The sequence below is a fragment of the Trachurus trachurus genome, assembly GCF_905171665.1.
Source record: "Trachurus trachurus genome assembly, chromosome: 12".
In the NCBI taxonomy this organism is placed as follows: domain Eukaryota; kingdom Metazoa; phylum Chordata; class Actinopteri; order Carangiformes; family Carangidae; genus Trachurus; species Trachurus trachurus.
The window spans coordinates 23,858,674-23,879,741 of record NC_139908.1 but is presented as its reverse complement, the minus strand read 5'-3'; the positions used below and the strand labels follow the sequence as shown (position 1 = coordinate 23,879,741).

Here is a 21,068-nt window from a genome sequence, read left to right as displayed (position 1 = left end):
AAATATGCTGAATGTTACTGTAGACACCTCTGAGAGCAGCTCATTTATATTCAAGAGTATAAATAATAATTCCTCCCCCATTATGTCTGTTAGGTGATGGCAATTTCACATCTCACACCTCTCCTGGAGTCCTGACTCACTGACAAGGCTCCTGCGAAGCCTTCGTTAAAACTTAATGAGCCTTACATAATCTGGGACAGATTACGCCTCACACCGTCTCACTCAAAACTTGCATTGTGCTTTAGTGGAGTTAAACAGTGTGGGTGTAAGGGGCAGAGGGGCGTTGACATAAACCTGTATTCCCTTGTTGGAGGCATAGAAATGGTTTCTCTTCACACCACTGTGACAGACTGAGGAGCTTTGGAGCTTAGAGCAGAGAGGAGGGCTGAGTGGACGCCGAGCGGAACGCTGGATTTACATGCATCAGTCCGGCCGACAGGGGGCTCATCACCAGCCTCAGCCAGCGCTCCGGGTTCAGGCTTAATGTCATTCACCCCGCACTCCTAAAACGGGATTTTTCCACTTCCACGTCACAGAGTCACCCTGCTGGAACTCGGAAGCCACTCACGTAGTTCCTTACACTCCCTCTCTCTTAAAATCCCCCTCCCCTCTCCCACACAATCATATTAATCAGAGATCATGTGGTGGCAGCACCTACCAGGCAGCAGGGTCGTACTCCGCCCACACGCGGATGAATTCATCAAGGTGGTGAGGCCCCAGAATAGAGGCGTCTCTGGTCAGGTACTCAAAGTTGTCCATTATGACAGCGACAAAGAGGTTCAGCATCTGGTGAGTCAAAACACAAGTGTGTAAAATAAATCAGTAATACACAGAAATATATGTTTGCACATTAAACAACACCAGAAAGTATTATCTGAACCGAAACAATGATTGAAGAAAAAAGATTGACAGTGTTGCTTAATACTTGGAATCACATAAATGAGATGGAAATGAGATTACTGGTATGCAATTTCTATTTAAAGGAACATATTGATGAGTTTGTATTTTAACTTTTTTTTGTCTGAATTGGTTCATTTCCTATGTTTAATACACAGACATTTTTTCAGAACAGAGCAAACTTGCAACTCCACTAAATCACAGTTGTAACTAAAAATTGGAGAGTCCAAAAAAAATCTACATAACACCACTTTGCTATTGTTTGCAATTTTCTTCATCTTGTGAGCAGCCATGAATGTATCTGTCCTCAGTTTACTTTGATTACTGTATTATAAAAAATACTTTAATTACATAATAACACAGCAATACCAAATTTAGGTGATCTGATTAAAAATTCTGTTTACAGTGTTAACACTAATGGAAGATGTCTAAGGATTTTCTCACATTATCAGCAACTAATTTGCATTTTCTTCTTGTTCCTCTCTTTACTTTCTCTAATTGGCAGAATTTTCTGAGTCATCTTCAGTGTATGATGATAATATTTACTCTAAAGTACAAACAGGGTCTCCTCACAGCAGGAAACATTTTGAGTTTATAGGGAAGGAACTGGGGTGGAAATAAGTTTGAACCCGTTTGCTCTGCCTTTAAGAAAAAAGATGAGAATCAGTAACAATGATCTCAGTTTGACAGTTTAACAGAGTTGGATCTGGTAATTGATGGGTTCAAAAGAACAAACATCTGTGTAATTTCTGTCAGTCAGAACACACGCTGTGAGACTGGACATGAAGAGCTGCTGTTTCCTCATACTGACCAGGAAGGAGCAGAGGAAGATGAAGGAGACAAAGTAGAAGTAGGCAAAGTCACTTCCACACTCCTTCCCCAGAGTTCCTGAGAGCTTATCGCACGGCCGGTTACTGAGACACGATAACATGATGTCATGCCACGACTCGCCTGTCGCACTCCTGAGAGACACAAACACACACGTACACAAAATGAGTGTAAATCCTGCTCAACAGTGAACATTATCAGCTGTTAGTGGATTATTGGTGACACAAGGAGCAGGATTACCTGAAGAGCAGGGTCAAGGCCTGGAAAAAGGTCTGGAAGTTGTTGTGGTGATTTATGGCCGTGTCCTCGTTCAGCTCAATGTTTCCAAACACCTGAGACATCGGGAGAGAGGGGGTTGTGTTTATGGAAGGAAACTGTGAAGCTGTGATACTCTGCTGTGAGAATAAACAACTGCAGCGTGAAAACTGTTTTTAAAAGCTCTGCAAAGATGAAGAATTTATGTATCTCTTCTCTCTTCAGATTCTCCACATGAGAGAGTTCTGCACATTCTTCACTCATCTCTAATTTGAAGCGAGCAAGACTCAGTAGGGAAGATGTGAAGCTACAGACCTACTTCCTGGGCCTCAGTCAGGACTTTGCAACTTTTTAATTAGTATCTGATGACTGTCATTGACTGGTTTTGTGATCGGCTTCCTAATAAAGAAGATTATCAGTGGTTTGTCATTTATTTAAACTCTACAGTTCTTCTTGGAATATGATTGTTGATTGATTTTGACCTGACTATCTAATGTTATAGATGATATTAAACCAATCTTTCGTTGGTTTTAGACCTGGCCAAACTGAATCCAGCTGGTGAGAGGCCCGAGCCTCAACGTGAATCCCACTGGTGATTCAGCAGGTCCAGAAGGTTCTGGGACTACATGTGGTACAAATCCAGTCCGACCCTGCCTGAGCCCACACACATTCTGTCCAAGACTGACCCGGCCTGCCTGTATATGTGGGCCTGAGCCCAGTTGGAACTACATGTTTTTTAATAAGTTGCTTTTATAATCAAAGTTTGAAACTACAGCTCTGAGTTGTTTGAATCTCAGAAATCTGTTCAGAGCACAACATGGAGGAGACACTGTGAGCAGTTTTGCAATTTATAACACTGTGACTTTGTTGGAACTCCATTATGTAATAATCACAGTGGGCTACGGTTACATTGTTAATACATGTTATATTTAAGCAATATATCACGACAGGCCGTGGTATATGCTCATTATACCACGGCTAAGGGGCGTTGTTCGGCCCGGCCGAAGATTATCTGCGGCACTCGGCCTGCGGCCTCGTGCCTACGACCGAATCACAGCCATGCTGATATACAGTACAACAGCACTCCCTCTCGTGTGATATTGCTTAATTATCACACAATAGTTTCCACCACAGTCATCACGCCAACTTCTATCCGACCTTGGACTGGACCTGGACCGACACAAGATTGTTTCAGTCCAGTCTTGGGCTCAGGCAGGGAATCTAAAGTTTAGCATGTGTCGTATGTAGATGGTTTATGGTGCAGTGGTTAGTGCTGTGGCCTCACAGCTAGAAGCTTCTGGGTTTAAACCCTTCTGTAGGGACTCTGTGTGTTGAGTTTGCATGTTTTCCATGTATCTATGTGGGTTTCCACCTGGTACTTTGCCTTCTCCTACAGTCCAAAGATGATTAAACTAAACTGGCCATAGATATGAATGTGAGGATGAATGGTTGCTAGTCTCTGTATGCTGGCCCTGTGATAGACTGGTGACTTGTCCAGGTTGTACACACTGCCACTGCCTTACGTCAGACCTGTGACCCTACAGTATAAACACAAGGAGCAGTATGGATGATGGATGGTGTGTTGCACTATGAGTCCAGTAAAACATCCTAAGGCCATTCTTTAAATATTTATTTAGCCCTGGGCGTGTCCATCCTGCTGACCTATAAACATGGCTGCTGCACCCAGGGGACATGACAACAGTCAGATACTGTACTGTATGTACAGTATGTAGCATCGTGACCCTGTAGACAACAGCAACCGGTTACACAAACACCATAATCTTACAGTACATGCACTATGAGGGGAAGAAGGCCTTGGCAAACCTTTATATATAATGTCGTCACTAAATCAAATATCTGTATATTATGATACATACTTGGTTTGCGAAGACTACAATAATAAATCTTTATTAAGATGTGTTGATTCAGCTCTGTGGTAATATAAGAGGTGAATGTGGAGGATACAGCACAAACACACAACAAAAGAGCAAACTAGGATCTTACAAAGGAACTGGATCAACCCCTGACTGACAAAAACTGTTGTGTTGGATTGATATTGTGCAGTTGTGACTTATACTTTCCTCCTGTTTTATATGTCTCCTGAGGAGAGATGGCCTCACTCTGTGCACGCTGCTTATATTGGAGCCAGAGATTCATCCATCAGTCAGTTAAATACAACTGACAGATATGAGTGAGGTTTTGATCTTCTCATCTAACTTTCAAAGCTCTGACTGCTCACTACTACTAGATGCTGAGGATTATGTGCTGCCCATACTCATTCTAATAGTCCTGACAGGGGGAATTTGGGGAACCCATTGGTTTTCAGGTTTTACTGAGAAATGCAACATTTCTGGGAGACATCCACTGTAGAGGATTACATTCAGATTTGCTTTTCGTGCAGATGGTGATTTCCAGACTCACCTGCATTCCGATGATGGCATAGATGAAGAACAGCATGGCGATGAGCAGGCACACATACGGCAGGGCCTGAAAGCAAACATGTAAACACAGCTTAAAGACTCTCAGAATACAAACAGATACACGTCGCCACAAATTTCCACACATTCGCTCCTCTGTCTCACACACAAACACACTTACTGTAAGCATTGGACATGCACAAAACCCTGTGAGCACTCTTCTGATCTCTCTCTCTTTCTCTACACACACACACAAACACACCACAAGCTGATTCTCCACAGAGGACTATAGCGCTTGTGTAAGATTTTACAGTCATCTTTAAGAAACAGAGCAGTCAACCTGACCTGCAGGGTCGATTCTTTCAACCATCTATTTATATCCCTGTGAGGAGGAGGTGAACATTTGTTGTAATTAAATAGCCACCTTTTAACACTCTGTAGCTACTGTCCATTTTCATTGGGCTTAAAAGCTCTCACCACTGACATTAAAGCTGCTACAAATTCCCTCGGCTGCGCCCCAGCGCTCTGCATTTAACTCAACTTGTCCCAGGGGATTTGGAGAGCAAACCGGCACTGTGTGAAAATCCGAACTGCTGTCTGCTGAGAGCTATTTGGTTCGATTTTAACACTAACAGAGGAATTCTGCAGCGTGTCTCGGCCTGCTCTCAAGCTTTCCATCTATCTATTCTTTACGGAGATACTCTCTCATATCTCTGTAAGACACGTGCTACATACTGTACATGCAGTTTACCTACTCACTAACATGTTTTATCTACTTATCCAGATGCACACACAGCACACAGTCGGCATGTTAAGGTGCCTGTGTGCGTCTCATCACCTTGAAGGACTGAACGAAGGTCCACAGCAGGATGCGGATGGTGTAGCCCTGTCGCAGCAGCTTGATGAGACGAGCGGCTCTGAACAGCCTCAGAAAACTCAGGTTGATCATCTTGTCCTGGGAGAGAAAGCGGCGGCCGTGAGGCGCGGCGTTACACACAGATTAAACATTGTGCCACTTCTGGTAGGATCATTAGTTCATGCTGGCTAATACACATAAACTACAAGCTGCTCTGTGACCTTTACTTGATCTTGCAGCCGTGGTGGACATGGACAATACTCAGCATAAGAGATAATATAAATGAACAAAATCCTAGATCAAAAACCGGAATATGTACATCAATTAGTTGCAATAAAACAATTTACCTATAGCATTACAATCAACATCTACACCATCATGTTACAAAAAAGATTGGTAGCACATTAATGGATCTGTTCATTTTTTTTTCTTTCATTTTGTATATAAATTGCTATTTTTCCAATGTAATGAATTTCTGTATTATCATATATTCCTGACTCTGAAGACGAACATTATTATTTTTTACAAAGGGGAGGTATTTTTTATAAGCCTTTTTTTGGCTTCCACCTCTCCTGCGCAAAGTTGAAACTCTCATTATTCTCATTGTTTATATCATGTGCATATACTCTGTAAAATAAAATAAAATAAAGCCTGTTCTTACAAAATGTAGAACAATTCAACACCTTGATTTTTGATCTGTCTCTCCTCAGTTCACTAAACCCAAGCAACCCAGATGGCAATGACTAGATCCCTTATGTAAAAGTATTTTGTTTACTCTTTGCTTGAATGATTCATTTGAATTCAACAGGTACAGAAAAAAAACACAGGATAAGATAAAGAGTTGAAATCCAGACTTTTTCATACTGATGCATTGATCTCATCTGAGCTCTGAAGTGCAGGGACTCACTATTAAACCACTTGTTAAGTTGAACTTTTGGTTTTTTTTTTACACTGTACTGTATATCTTAACATCAAATCTTACATAAGTAAAATTGTTCTATATGATATTATATATATATATATATACTGTATATATATATATATATATATATATATATATATATATATATATATATATATATATATATATATATATATATATATATATATATATATATACGTATGTGTGTGATAATTGACATTTCTAACAGTTTTAGAGGTGATCTTCTTCTCTATCATGTCAGCAGGTACAGTAGACACTTGAAACTAAGAGTGCGAGTGAGAGTACAACACACACTGACGAGGGAAATGACAAAATCAGCGGCCAACAAGAAAAGCCACTTACCGTCTAGAGGTGTCAGATGTGACAGAGTGACGGCACAGGCGCCAGGAAAGACACAGCAGAAGATGGAAACAGCAAAAGAGGAAAAAAAAGCAGAGAGGGAAAGCGAGAGGGAAGAGACAGAAAAGAGAACTAATGATCACATAAAGAGAGAGAGACAGACTCTGCCACACAGAAAGCTACAGTGCCCGGCCTCAGTCCTCTGTCTCCATAATCAAATACGTTTGTCTATTTGTCTTCTGCTGTAATTCAATAGAAGGAACTAAATGCTCCAAACTGTAATGGCAGTAATGCTCCTCCTGCTGCCCTGCGTCTGCCTTTGTTTCAAGTATTGATTTTCAGGATTTCATTTTTCTGCTCTTGGTTTGCTCGGCTGAGCTCATGATTCGAGGACTGAGAGCACGAGAGCAAAGCACAAATTCTACATCCATGATTAGAAGCTGCAGCGATTTGTCAGACATGAAAAAGGCCCATCCAGGATGACAACAACTGCACGTAAACTGGAGTGGAAATAATTAGTCAGATAATATTTTTTCAGTTAAATGACAAATAATTGAATGTTAATCTATTTGTAATTGGACAAGTGTGAGACTTTGTTGATTTTATTCCAGGTTAATTTGAAAAATAAAACAGAGTGTGAGGAGGTCAGCTTGACTGATGGGCATTTTTCACTTTTTCTGACTTTATACACTAAACAATTGATCAGTTAATAAAAAACACAATATTACTTGAAAGCTCAGTGTTAATGGTAATTGTATACATAGCATCTGCACATGAACAACTTCACACTTGTACTGTAGCATCACAGTTCTCCTGTCTCGGCAGCTCAGAGCGTGCACTGAGACTGATCACTGATCAGTGATTTCCACAGTGACCCACACAAGGCTGGTTGGCATAGCGGCACCGGGGACAGCAGCCGCCCGCTGGCGATCTCTTACCTTAACCTCTGTGACCACGATGTCTGTGATGCTCCCAAGCACAGTCACAAAGTCAAACACGTTCCACGCTGCTTTCAGGTAGTTCTACGAGATGAAGAGGACACACAGATTAGACTGGACAGACACACTTTTAATGTTTGTTTTTAAAGTTCTTAACGGCCTCGCACTTTGGTAGACAGAAAGGATTGTTGTAAAGGGCTGTATAAATAAAGTACATTTACATTTACAAAGTACATTTACTTTGTTATTAAATGTGTTGTCTTTTACACTTTTAGACTCAATAGGAGAAATTAAAACATATACATTGGCACGACAAAGCGAGTGGATATGTCTAATTCCATTCATGGGCAGTATCATTGTGATGTTCCTGTTTGTGTTGAAAAAAACAAAACATTCACAGTGCAGTATGGAAAAAGCATGTGAACATTTTGCGATGTCTTCAGTCAATAGACAAACTGGAGATGAGTCAGTTCTGTTGCTTCTGTAGAAGAGACCACCCAGCTAACATGAGAGCAAACACACAACCCAGTGTGGTAAAACAAAAAGAAGTTCAGAGTAACAGCTGAAGGCTTATAGGAATCATTGGAGCTGGTTAATATCTGTGTTTATGAGTCTATCATATATTAATCATGGTGTGTGTGCAGCTTCATTAAGGCCTGGTGTCCATTGCAGAACACCACAGAGGAAGCTGCTGCACTCTGAGAGAAAACACTCCACTGCACCTGAGGTTTGCCAAAGAGCAGCTTGACACTTGTCAACACTACTGGGAAAACGTTTGGTGGACTACAGTACGGCTCATTTGTGTGGGAAGAACACACAGCACTGCCTGTGGCACAGGACCAGCACAGCATACCAAGATGAAAGCACAGTGACAATCTGTGTATCCAATCAAGTGAAGGGTCGACATCAGAAAGAAAAATCTAGCTATGCAAAAGTTGCAGTGGTGCACAAACAGGTTCCCATAGAGTGAGGGAAGGAAAAACAGATCAAACATCCTCTAGGGCACAAAAATGTGTATGTGCACATGGAACACACAAAAATGTTGACACAGTCTCCTGCATAAACCAACTGCTGAGCCTCCGCCTGCAGCCTGGATCCCCTCAGACTGGTCAATCATCCAGCTCCAGAGGACACAGGCTCCTGCCAGGCCCTGCAGCTGCAGTCTGAAGAGATGCAGCAGCCCGGTGTTGATACCAGCAGATGCGAGCCCATCCGTCTGGGCTTAACAGCTAAACAGGTGGAGGTAAGTGGTGTGTGAGAAAAGCTATTTAATAAATGGGCCTCGTAAATGGAACGGAGCCAGAGATGAAATGCCTCGCTGGAGGCCAGACAGCCTCATGTTGAGATAAGATTTATTCTTTTTGTGCACTCATCTGTTCGTTCTCTCTTTCAAACTAGTTCACCTTACTGAATTTAAGACTAAACATTATTTTGACCCCGTTAATTAGCGTTCTTTACATGTTAAACACCCTCAGATTCTTTTTATGTAACCCTCACAAATAAAACCAAAATCCTTCAACAAACATTCATCTAAGTTTCTGTGTGTCTGTCTCTGACGGCTGACACTAAAGACCACATTTCAAAAACCTTGTAAATGATTTTAATGTTCAAAAGGCTTTAATTATCGGAGGACTATGAGCCCATTTACAGCGGTTTAATGCAGTCGGCCTCAGTCTGATATTTCTGGCTGCTTTGCATATTCAAAGAGCGATTTTCTTTCATGTGTGTAAACAGAAACAAAACAGTGAATAATTGTCTGGTGTTTGCAGAGTGTTGCGCGGCATATGGTCTTGACAGCTCACCAGCGGACCAAAGGCAATAATCTTGAGGATGCACTCCAGTGTGAAGAGGGCTGTGAAGACGATGTTTAAGTATTTCAGCATGGACTCGTAGAGGTCTGGAGCTCCGTAGAACTGAGGACAAAGGGAGAAAGATTCACTGGATATGGACCACAGTCTTCTGCCCCTCTGACTGCAAACTCAGACACATCAGAGCACGGTATGATGCCATGTTACCAACCAAGATGCATCACAGACAAAAGACTACTCCAAAAAGGTGCAAATGCATCTGTCAATCCCAGCTGCATACATTACATTTAATCCTCACCATTGGTGGCGGCTGAGTCCTGCCACTGTGATAATTACAGGTGATTGTGACACTGAAACTGTGTGTGTGTTTGTGTCGGTGTTAGTTTCTGTTTGTCTATAGGACTGTCATGACTTTATGTTCCAGAGGGAAGATCAGCATTTTAGCCACGCAGGAACTCATGTCTTACATAAAGAGAGAAAATGAAAACTGCAGCAGTAGTGATGTAGGCATATGTTGGAATAAAGCTTCGGTCTGACTGGACACATTGATGCTGAGAGGCACCAGCGATCTTCACTTTTACATGGTTTTTAATGACTATAATAGAATTTCTGTTACTTCTTTCCCTCATGAAAAGTTATGAGTCGTGAGACGCCTCATCTCCATAGTTCATTTTGTTTCAAATATTAAATGTAAAAATGTGTCTCGGTGAAACTGGATTATTATCTGCCTAAGCTAAGAGGAAACTCCTGGAGGCTACGGTGCCTGGTCAAGAAAAATAATTTCTGTTACAGTTTTAAACCTATTTTGTACACACTAAACAAATGAGATATAGTGCATTAATTAAAAATGTTCAGAGATGCTGGTAGGCAGATTTAGTTACTCAACAGAGCCAGATTAACCTTTTTCCAGTGTCCAGATTCTCCTATGTAGTAAGGACAGACATCAGATGCCTTCCTTTAAACAGAAAATGTGAGTCTAACAGACAGATATAGTACCTGCATAAACATGAACTACAAGTTAGCTTAATTTCTCGTCACTGCTCCCCTCTCCCAGCTTGAAAAAATCCTAGGATGCTACGATATCAATCTGATCTGACAAAAAGAAGTAAACTTGAAAAAGTGTTTGATAATGTAGAAGTTGTTTTCACTCAGTGAGCTCCTCCCTGTCACCAGCCTGTCTTCCACAGACAGGCTGTTTCATTCCCTCAGAGGTTTTCTCCTCTGAGTTAGATGAATAAAGGGGCTGCCAAGGCACGAGCTCCTCTCTCTGAGAGCAGCAGGCCGTGTTTGGCAGAAGTGTCACAGTGGTGTGTGTTGGCGCTGGTGCTGTTTGATTTTTAATTGTTGACCATGTCTCAAGGCCAGATCACTGCTGCTGTTGTAATTGCATCTCTGCCTTAACAACTAAATTATTAAATAGTTCAGATTTATGGAAACAGCTTCTGCAATCTTTTTTAATATTTCAGCAGTGTGTTGTATCACACTGGGAGCTGAATGAGTATTACTGCACTACTTTATTCTGGCTGAGAAGTATCTGAGAGGAATCGGTGCTTCGCCTCATTAACGGGAGGAACCACTGACCTTCATCATCAGCACGACCGTGTTGAGGGCGATTAAAGTCATGATGGCGTACTCGAACGGAGGCGACACCACAAATTTCCACATCTTGTACTGGAAGGACTGTTTGTTTTCTGGCATGTATCTCGTCAGCGGTTTGGCGTTGATGGCAAAGTCGATACAAGCTCTCTGTTGGGTGAATTAGAAAAACAAAGACAGGCTGCATGAATCCTCTCACACCTTTCATCAAAGGAGAAAGTGTTGGAAATTAAGTCTAATAACATGAAAGACAGCTGGCGACACACCAGAGGATTGTCTAAACATTTTGTAATATGAAAAGATGAGATGTTCTTTGATCGCCGGCCAATATTTTACAGACAAAAAAAACAGCATGATTTTAACAAAGTCCCTGTGAAGTGGAGATGAAGAGAACAGGGAAGATAAACCCCACTGCTTTCCTTTTTACTACTTCATTCTGTTTCGAGTGAATCGTAAGCCTTGTTAGATATAATTTGCCTGCAAGTGATATTTAGAAGAGGATCAGCATGTGCTCTGATTCTTAATGAAGAAAACATTGGTGACGGATGAGACAAACATTTTCAGATACTAGTGTTTCTGAGAGACAATCAGTAGGTGTTCTTGTAGAATCTGGGGTGGAGGTGGAGGTGGAGTTGCTGATTGTTTTCCAGGAGCAAAACCTAGAAGCTACGTGTGTTTCCGCTCGCCCACCTCGTTCTTCTCCAGGCTGCACTCCGACATGGCCTTGTCTCCCTGCTCCTGAAAGGTGATGATGATCAAAGCCACGAATATGTTGACGAAGAAGAAGGGGAACACCACGAAGTAGACCACGTAGAAGATGGAGGTCTCCATGCGGAAGCCCGGGCTGGGGCCCTGATCCTCGTACGTAGCGTCCACAGAGTGCTTCAGGACCCTGGGAGAAGGGGGAGAGAGACCTGACATGAGATTCATCCACAAATGAAATGACCCTGCAAAAAATACACGCCAGCCTGTAACATGCAGAGCGACACCTTGTAAAATATCCTCAGCGATCCAGTGAATTCATGTCCTTCCTCTCCTCTCCTCCTGGAGGCTGCGTGTCCCAGGTTGTTTATTTTATCAGACTTGTACAATAAAACACTTCATAACTCCCCAGTGCTACTGAGCTCCATATTTTCCATTTCCCGGCACAGTCAGGAGCCGCGCTCGCCTTGAGCAGAGGATACGCTGGTGCACTCTTTACAAAGTCTACCTTTACACACTCAGATTATTACAGGTGCCAACGAGAGCCAGAGGAGCGAGACTCTCCCGCTGTGGGATCAGACTTGTTGAACTCTGCCTCTACACTTTCCATAAGCTGCTTTATAATGTGTTGCTGTGAGTGGAGCACTTTGTAAATTCTGGAAAGTGCTCTACGAATAAATATGTTGATGTATTAGAATTACTCTGCCTGTCACTGGTATTATTTAGTATGTTTGTTATTTCGCCAAGCACTCTAATTACATAAAGGTATGAGCTGCAAGTCAATGAATATTTATCGAAAGCAAAATTTAATTTCCTATGTTTGCCAAACTGTTAATAGCAGTAAATAAAGTCTGTCTTGATGTGAAGTTCAGCTCTGGTCATCGTGTTATTGCTCTGTCTCTGCTTGTTTAGAAGTGTGTGATTGCGGATGATCAAGATGAGCTCAGTCAGTTTAACAATTTACAATGAAAGAAATAAGCAAACAGCCATCAATGGCCCTCGACAGAGATGATGGTGATGTCGATGAATCCGCTCTTGGTGCTTTAGCTGAGACACAGGGAGGCAGACGGAGGACAGGGATGCAATGGGTCTTGATTGCATCTTTAGAGTAGGCACAGTAATTAAGGCTGTTTGAAATCAGTTGGGTTTAATCTGCACTGTGCTGGGATGTGTGTGCCTGCAGGTGTGTTCAGGACAAAACCACTGAAGGATAGTCAAACATGGAAAGATAAAATGATCCAACAGTGGCTCAAAAACTCAGTCACTGATTTTCAGCAATAAATTGGCCATCTTTGCTTATTCATATTCAGTATAATATTCACAGTGTATGCCGCTGCTTTAATGTGATATTTTCAGTAGGACAGGTGGTGCCCACATAAAGCAGAAGAGGTGGTGCTGACTTACAGTGGCCAGCCCTCTCCAGTGGAGACGGTGAAAAGCGTCAGGAAGGCCCAGAGAACGTTGTCGTAGTGGAACTCGTACTTCTTCCACTCTCTGGGCTGAGCGGTTATCTCGTCTCTGTCATACTCCAGAAACTGACCCCTGAGAGAGACACACATGGAGAAAACAGATCTCAAGTGAAATGTGACATGTAATGAGATCAAAAGGCGTGAAGGAGACAAACAGTGAAAGACAGCAATTAGGCACCAAATTGGAAAAGAAAAAGTCAGAATGTCAGTGTGCAGTCGTATCTGAGCTTCAACAAGAGCGAGTTTGGACGATGTACCTGCAGTCTTTCTCCAGACCCTTGGACTCGTCGGTGCAGTAGAAGAATTTGCCCTTAAAGAGCTGCACGGCTATAACAGCGAAGATGAACATGAAGAGCATGTAGACGATGAGGATGTTGAGAACGTTCTTCAGGGAGTTCACAACACAGTCAAACACGGCCTGGAAAAAAACCCAAAAAGCATTTACACACAAACACACACAGTAAATACACATACAGTATATCTGCACATTGTTTTGATGCACAGTCTCTGCAGTCTCAGGAGGCTGATGCTAACGGTTACTAGTTTATTTTCTGTCAAGGTTCATTTCAATGCAGATAAAAACTCGAATGAAATGAAAAATTCATAAAGCTGAAACCTGACTGAAAAATATATTTTAAAGATACGACTTGAAGCGCAAACCCCCACTTTCATTCTTTATATCCTCAGCTTTCCTTGGCCCCAGAGGAATCAATGAATCAGTTGATCAAAAATGCTTTAAGCACTGGAGGATAAACTGGAAGCTCTATGAGTTTTAAGCATAACCAGTACATTTAAATCAAACTGAGTGCAGCATGATGTAATTAAATCTGGTTATTTGTTTAAAAAGCTTTGTGGCTGATTGAGAAACCCTTTCCCAGTCAGCTGTAGTGTCACTTAGGTTTTTCAAATGTAAATGTTTTCACTCTACATTACTGTCCTGTAAACATACAGGAGGATACATCCGTGATTATCTGGCCAAAATAAAACTCACCATCACTGACTGTTAAATCCTTCAACTGGTTTAATATGCTCAGTACAGAGTCAAAGTGACATGATGTGTGGATTACTGTCTGAATTCAGAATGTGTCTGACTCACCAGAGACTTTGTCTACTGTCAACATTTCACACTGGTTTCATCTAACCATGACTGTGACCTGCCTCTAAACTTCAAACAACAAACCCTTGTAGTTTCAGAAAACACAAATTCTGGTCATGTTGAAGAACAACAACATAGTTTGTTGTTCACTCTCATGGACTTGTTGGCCAAAAGATGTCTAGAGTTCTCAAGTGCTTGTATAAACTGAAATCCACTGTTTTCACAGTGTCCACTATGAACTTTTATGTAACACATATGTCTAACAACCCTCCTTAAAACAAATTCTACTCCGTTTTAAAGGGGACATATTATGGAAATATCACTTTTTGAAGGCTCTTTAACATACTGTATATCTGGGTGTTTGTCTTGCCTTCTGGCCCCCAAAATTCGAGAATTGACAAAAAAAAATCTGTAACGTGCAGGCTCCCTAGATTGAAATCCATCCGTGGTTTTATGAGCTGTTCCCTCAGTCGTCTTCCAGTGATGTAACTAGTTTTCAAATTTGTATAACCCCACCCCTACCTGGTACCAGTAGAAGGGGCGGGGCAAGCAGTGGCTGATTAGCATTTAAAGGGACAGGCACTGAAACCAGCCGTTCTGAACAGGGCTGTTTTGAGAGGATGAAAAGAGCTGTGATGTTTGATCCTTGGGGTATTTTGACCAAAGCATGTCACAGACATGTCTTTAAGACACCTGGGAACTATCTTAATTTGTGCAAAAGGGGCATAATATGTCTCCTTTAATGTAAACATCCAGACATCTTACAGTCTACAAGCTACATAATCAGTACTTCCAGAGGACATGGACAAAGTTGGTCTTTATCTCTCGACCTGTCACTCTCTCTCTCTCTCCAGTAATTTCCCTCTGTCAGTTAGTGCTGTGATCTTTCCATGAGACAAAGTGCTTTGTCTATCCATCCTGACATGTATGCAATCTAACCAATGAATATGCTGCTGCATGAACGATCGCCATCCAGGCTTCTGTCACCACAGTGAGGGGGGAGTGTAATTCTCCACTCCTCCACCAGCCTGTCTGTCAAACTCCTCTGTCCAAGTATCCTAGAAGAGTTGTGTGTGACGCGTCTGTCTGCCAGCTCTGATCTGTCTCAATCATCTCACTTCTATTACTCCAATCAGATCTCTCATCTTTTGTCAGGTCCATCACTTTTGGATGATCAACTGCCTCACGCACCAGAGGGAAGCTGTCATCTCTGCATCAGAGGAATCTGTTGCGGGTCTCGCCTTGATGAGGGTCACGAGGATCAGCATATTCTCATTATCAGATTCTTCACTTTACTCTGTTTGAGATTCTTTCTCACTCTGTAGGATTTGCATTTCCACATTTGACACCCCCCACTGGTTGTGTTAAGAGAGAAACTGCTAATTTTTTCCAAAACCTAAAAATGTTTCTTTGTGAATATCTGACAGATCACAGCAGGCCATCCACAGTTCTGCTGAGGTGCAGCTCATCATAAATAAATAATTAAAAAAAAGATGCTGATATTTAATCATTTATTGACACCTTGCACTTTATGTTATTTATTTATCTAACTTTTGTGTCCTTTGCTGCTACAGGAGAGAGACTGCCAAACTACATTTTGTTGTATATGTCTATGCAATGACAATAAACAATAAAGTTAAACTTAAATACTTCCATTTTACGGTAGGTTCTGTACACTGAATGAGAACATGTGAGGTTGTGATGTTTCCTCCACTTTTTCATACCGTATCAGAGATTATATTATATTTAATGGCCCTCTTCTGAGTACAGCTGAAGTATCTTTCTCTCTAACATACTGTAGTTGCACTCTGGGCTTTGCTTTTGTTGTAAATCAAGTCAATGTGGGTAAATTCATCATATTTTATGGCAGACAAGAAGCTCAAATAAATGAAAACACCAGACAGAATCAGACTCCATCTGTGCAGCAACAGTTACACCACTATACTCCAATGAATGCCAGTTTGTCAGCTGTAAGAGATAAACGGCAGTCAACACACTGTAATGTCACAGCTAACTGAGCTACAAATAGGACAAATAAATGAAAAACTGCTCCGAAACCAACCTCAGACGCCAGCTTCTGCCACAGACAAATTACAACTTTTTACACATCGAAGCTACATCACAGGCAGGTTCACTATAAATTCAATGTACGGTGTGCTTGAGTGTTAGAAAGGTGCCTATAAATAAAATGTATTATTATTATAAATGGAGCTGACTGTTGACCAGCACACAGCCACCTTTGTGACAATACAGATTTATATATATATATTTATCACACTTCTACATATTTGTAGGTTATACGGTATATATCTATATATATACTTAAATTAATGTCCCTGGGGGGAAATTTGGCCTGGACTCAGCGCCGCTAGACCCATCAAACACACACAGTGTTCTAAAGGGTGGCGATTGTAGTGAATAAATAGGACCCAATATGGGGTCAGTATGAAAATGAAATCTCACACAGTTTCCTGGCAAAGTAAATCTGAACTTTTGCCTCATTCCATCCAGATATTCCCAAATTAGCTAGCTAGCTGTCAGTTCTTGACAACTTCATTCAAGCTGGTGCTGCAAAGGTAAACAGCTAACTATGGTACAGTCAAACAGAAGTGAATTATTACTCAGTCTTAGTCTATATTCAGGTAAATGTATGACTGTTGACCATGGGTGGAGAAATTTGTATAGTAGTTTGTATTTTTTTTTTCATTCTGACATAACTTTCCATTTACAACTATGCTAACGACTGTGAGCAGTACAAAGCAGAGTTGCTGTGTTTAACTAAGTAAACAGAGGAGCATTTCTTCAGTGGTTTGCCTCATGTGTCTGTGTCTTTTACAGTGGAGGACTATGTTCTCTGGGACATAGAGCGTCTTAATGACCCTGCACAGACGGGCACAGAACTGATCCAATAAAGGAAACAATATTTTGTCACTTACATCCAATTTTTGACTTTAATTCCTCCTACCCCCACACAGCTCATAATGCTCCAAAAGTTAAGTGACTATAATAGATGATTAGAATACAGATACCCACTCCTGTTTGATAAACAGTTCTTCACATGCATTTGATTCATGACAGTGCGAGCGACTGTCACCAGCTGCTGCATCTGCTGCTCTCTTACGTGTTTTTTTTCTCTCAGAGTGGACTGGGTGGATGACAGATTGGATTACTTTACCTTCAGCTTGGGCAGACGTTTAATGGTCTTGAGTGGCCGCAGGACTCGCAGGACCCTGAGGGACTTGATGGTGTTGATGTCCTTGCCTTTTGTCCCTCTGTGCACAGCGAGAGTACAATCAGTCTGGGTGATGTAGTGTAACCGATAATCATGTAAAACCTCTCATCCAATCCTACAGTAACAGGAACAGGAACAGTTGTTATTCTGTTAGTAGAGAACATGCATGTGGCTGTGTAATGTTATCCTACAGAGACAGCTACAACATACAACGTATAATATGTTAAGACATGGACGCCAACCAAATGCATTTACTCAGGTTCTTTTTTTTTTCAGGTTTTTTACTACACTGTCTGACACAGGCAATGAAGGTTTCCTTCCTCATGCATTTTCATTCTATGCTTTGGTCTCTCCCTTTTTTTTCTTGTCTTCCTTTATTCTCTGTTGGTTGTTTCCACATCTCTGCTCTTTGTTTCTTTCCATCTCCAGTTTTCCTTTCTTCCTTCTAAATCAAATGTTTTAATTTCTTATATTTCATCATCATTATTATTATTATTATTATTATTGTCTTCCCTTATGTTATCCTGTTTTTCTTCATTTTTAGTTTGTTCTGTCTTCCGGTCCTTTTTCTTCCCTCTTTCTTTCTTTCTAGTCATCACACTGTTTCTGTAGAATAACATCAGATATTTAGATGTTGACAGTAAATGCACAAAGAGTCGGCCCCTGGTGCAGGAGGCAGCTTCTTTGCAGAAACAACTGCTGTCAGTCATTGCTGATGCTGCAAGTTGTGCTAACTGGTCACAGAGTGGGAGGTGGGTGTGGGGGTTTAAAAAGTAGCAGTTATGCTAATAACAGACAGCTGAGCCATCATTCACTCAGAGACTGACATTGGCCAAGGACGGTGGGAGAGGGATTTTTAATTAATTAGTCACACGAACAATGTGGCTGTCACTCGCCATAAAAAGGATTTCTCATTTGTTTCATCTTGACTTTAAAGAAGCTGAAATTGTGAGTGTGTAAATATCTGTGGATGTGCAACAGTTTCATATGTGGAGAATGTGGAGAAGGACACAGGGATATTTGGGACAAATGAAGTCTGCAAGCCCTGTCAGTGGCCCTGTCAGTGGCCCCGAGAGGCCCCACTGCTCCTTGAACCAGTATGTCACTCAGGTGGAGGAAGTGACCAACCAGTGTTTTCACCCACAAGTGACACAGATGAATGGCAACTGTAAAAAGGTGCCATTGAATAATGTATAAGCAAAGTGCTTTAAGTGTATTTGGCCTCACAGAGCCACTAAATATGTCCGTCCAACATCTGCTCACAATCACTCATATGGGAATTCAGTAAAAGGTTGGGGGTGTCACAGTATCTGAAGTAACACTTTGTTTTACATGGCTCTTTACCAGAGTAACTGATATGAAATGAAGGCAGTTTTATGTATTATTTGCAATGAAACTTTACTGTACTTTATCAGCACTGTGTTTCCCCCCTGCAAAGTCAGCTGCTTTAAACCTCACAGGGACACACACACTCACAGGCCTCAATCTGTCCATCAGTGCTGCAGAAGCTCTCGTGTGAAACACACACTGGCTGACGAGGGGAGATTGTGACTTCTATTTACACTTCATGTGTGTTAAAGTCTATAAAGTGGAGGAGTAGCATGGAGCTAACCCTAAGCCCTGGGGGTCTTTTCTTTTCTCAGAGTAAAACTCATACGTCTAACAAAATGGCATGCAGCTCTCATGCTCAGATGACTCGGTTACCCTGGCATGCAATCTATGAAGTCAATGCCAGTCCTCACTATTCAAGGACCTCAACACATTGAAACGGCAAGAACAGTCTCCCAATAGCTTTCAGAAGGGTCGTGGGCAAGAAGGATGTAATGTGTGTGTGAGTATGGGTGCAAGGTTGTGTGTTCACATCAGCACTGATTGCCCCGTCCTGAGAGCAAGGAGCATTTCCTGTTTAGGGACGAAACAGCTGATGTCCAATCAGAAGCACTTTACTGGCTCAGCAAAACAGGACGCACGAGGCTGCTACTATTGAGTAGTTTCGCATTTTCCACAGGATTAGATTACATGGTGGATTCTGAATAATGTATGTGTAAATAGTTAGGGCTCATTATTTTATTTTATTTATTTAAAATATTACTTTGTTAGAGTTTATTATGATGATTAGAACTATATGAAAATCCAGTTTAAAATTCATATTTTAAAAATATTATTTGCAGCACAAACACAACTGTTGTCGTGCATAATCAGCAGCTCATTTGCATCTTTTTTCTCCATTTTGCTCCTGCAATTACTGGGAGCAAAAAATCTGGGTGAGAGGTGGTTTTATATTTTCACCCTCCCCCCTTTAAAAATGATGCACCCTCCATACATTATGGTATTTATGAAAAAAACAAATAGCTTTCTTGTATAATTTCTTCACATTCACTGATTAGACAGTCAAGGTGAATCCAGGTAAGAAGCTATAATCCTCTATCGATCTGCTGCTGCATAAAGAAGGAGAGCTGTAGGTGAAGGGCAGGGAGGCGAATCGTGCTGCAGGCTATAATCTCTTGGCAATTTGACCAATTAAGATCACTTTAGGCACGATTAAAGGAGATTTACATGTGGATAAAACGATAGCTCTGACACAGCAGATATCTGAGGTTGCAAGTGGAAAGACATTGAGTGCAGATGAACATGTCTGCAGCTATATGTTTATCTTCTGAAAGCTATGAGGTGGAGCTCCCAATATTATCTTTTTGTTCTTTAGTCCTAATATTGGGGGCAAAGGGGTTAGTCTTCTAAAAGGGAACAGAGGGAGGGGGAGGGAGGGAAGCCATGGACACATCCCAATCACCTTGGGATTTGAGATTTGTTTGGGAAGGTTGATAAGAGGAATGTTCTCTGTTTCACATGTAGGGGAAAGGGGACAAGTGGGTCAATAAGCAAAAGTTAGATAGGGACAGTTCCCACCTGGCCACGCTTTGTTGCGATCTGATGAGAAAAAGCAATGAAAATCACACACACACACACACACACATACCCACACACAGAAACACACAGACACACACATAGTACAAAAAGACACACACCACCCACATAAACAGAGCAAACAAGAATATAAAGAAAGGCGGAGCAAAGTAAACATATTAAGCAGTTATCACACCGGCACGAAGGTACAGTGACATTATTCAACCTATAAATTGACAACATCAATGCACAATGAAAAGCACTAAAACTAATTACCCTGCCGAAGAGCAGAGCACCAGACAAGTCGGATAAAACATTCAAATGAAGTCGTTATTATGTCAGCGGGTATGTGGATAAATCAAATCTATAGCAAGAGGATGATCGTGATGGAGTGAACTGTTTTCCACAGTGAGGGAGGTGAGGATGAGAGGACGCTGTTGATGAGAACAAAAACGACTACGTTCACACTGCAGAGGGGGAAATAAAGTCACCTATTATCTGATCTGATCTGTTTTAATGACAGAAAAATGACAGTGAATAAATCAGCTCTGATGTGAGCCACTCTCAATGCTGAGGGCTGACGCCCTGATGTCAGCTCAGGAACAACCACACTTTCAGGAGCTTATGTAACTCAAGGCAAGCTCTAATTTGGCGATTTTCAGACCTCAGTATCTCACTCATTCCCACGTTGGTAGTAAACTCACTGACAGCTGTTAAGAGAGTCAGTCAGAGCTTTATAAATTAGGACGTATCAAAAGGAATATTATCTTTCTTTAACAGAGACTGGT

The 21,068-nt window shown here is 41.5% G+C and overlaps 1 protein-coding gene across 1 annotated transcript in view; it reads right to left on the bottom strand.

The window, feature by feature from the left end:
• Positions 1-21,068, bottom strand: part of cacna1bb (calcium channel, voltage-dependent, N type, alpha 1B subunit, b) — a gene marked incomplete at both ends in the record, with an annotated part of 162,452 nt that overhangs the window by 22,404 nt on the left and 118,980 nt on the right. Inside the window, 13 exons of the mRNA XM_083983117.1 lie at positions 659-786; positions 1,709-1,859; positions 1,966-2,057; positions 4,402-4,467; positions 5,236-5,352; positions 7,474-7,557; positions 9,276-9,386; positions 10,863-11,027; positions 11,568-11,769; positions 12,984-13,121; positions 13,306-13,466; positions 17,320-17,416; positions 20,284-20,304. Coding sequence (XP_083839243.1) covers positions 659-786; positions 1,709-1,859; positions 1,966-2,057; positions 4,402-4,467; positions 5,236-5,352; positions 7,474-7,557; positions 9,276-9,386; positions 10,863-11,027; positions 11,568-11,769; positions 12,984-13,121; positions 13,306-13,466; positions 17,320-17,416; positions 20,284-20,304 — 1,533 coding nt within the window. The remainder of the gene's footprint in view (positions 1-658; positions 787-1,708; positions 1,860-1,965; positions 2,058-4,401; positions 4,468-5,235; positions 5,353-7,473; positions 7,558-9,275; positions 9,387-10,862; positions 11,028-11,567; positions 11,770-12,983; positions 13,122-13,305; positions 13,467-17,319; positions 17,417-20,283; positions 20,305-21,068) is intronic.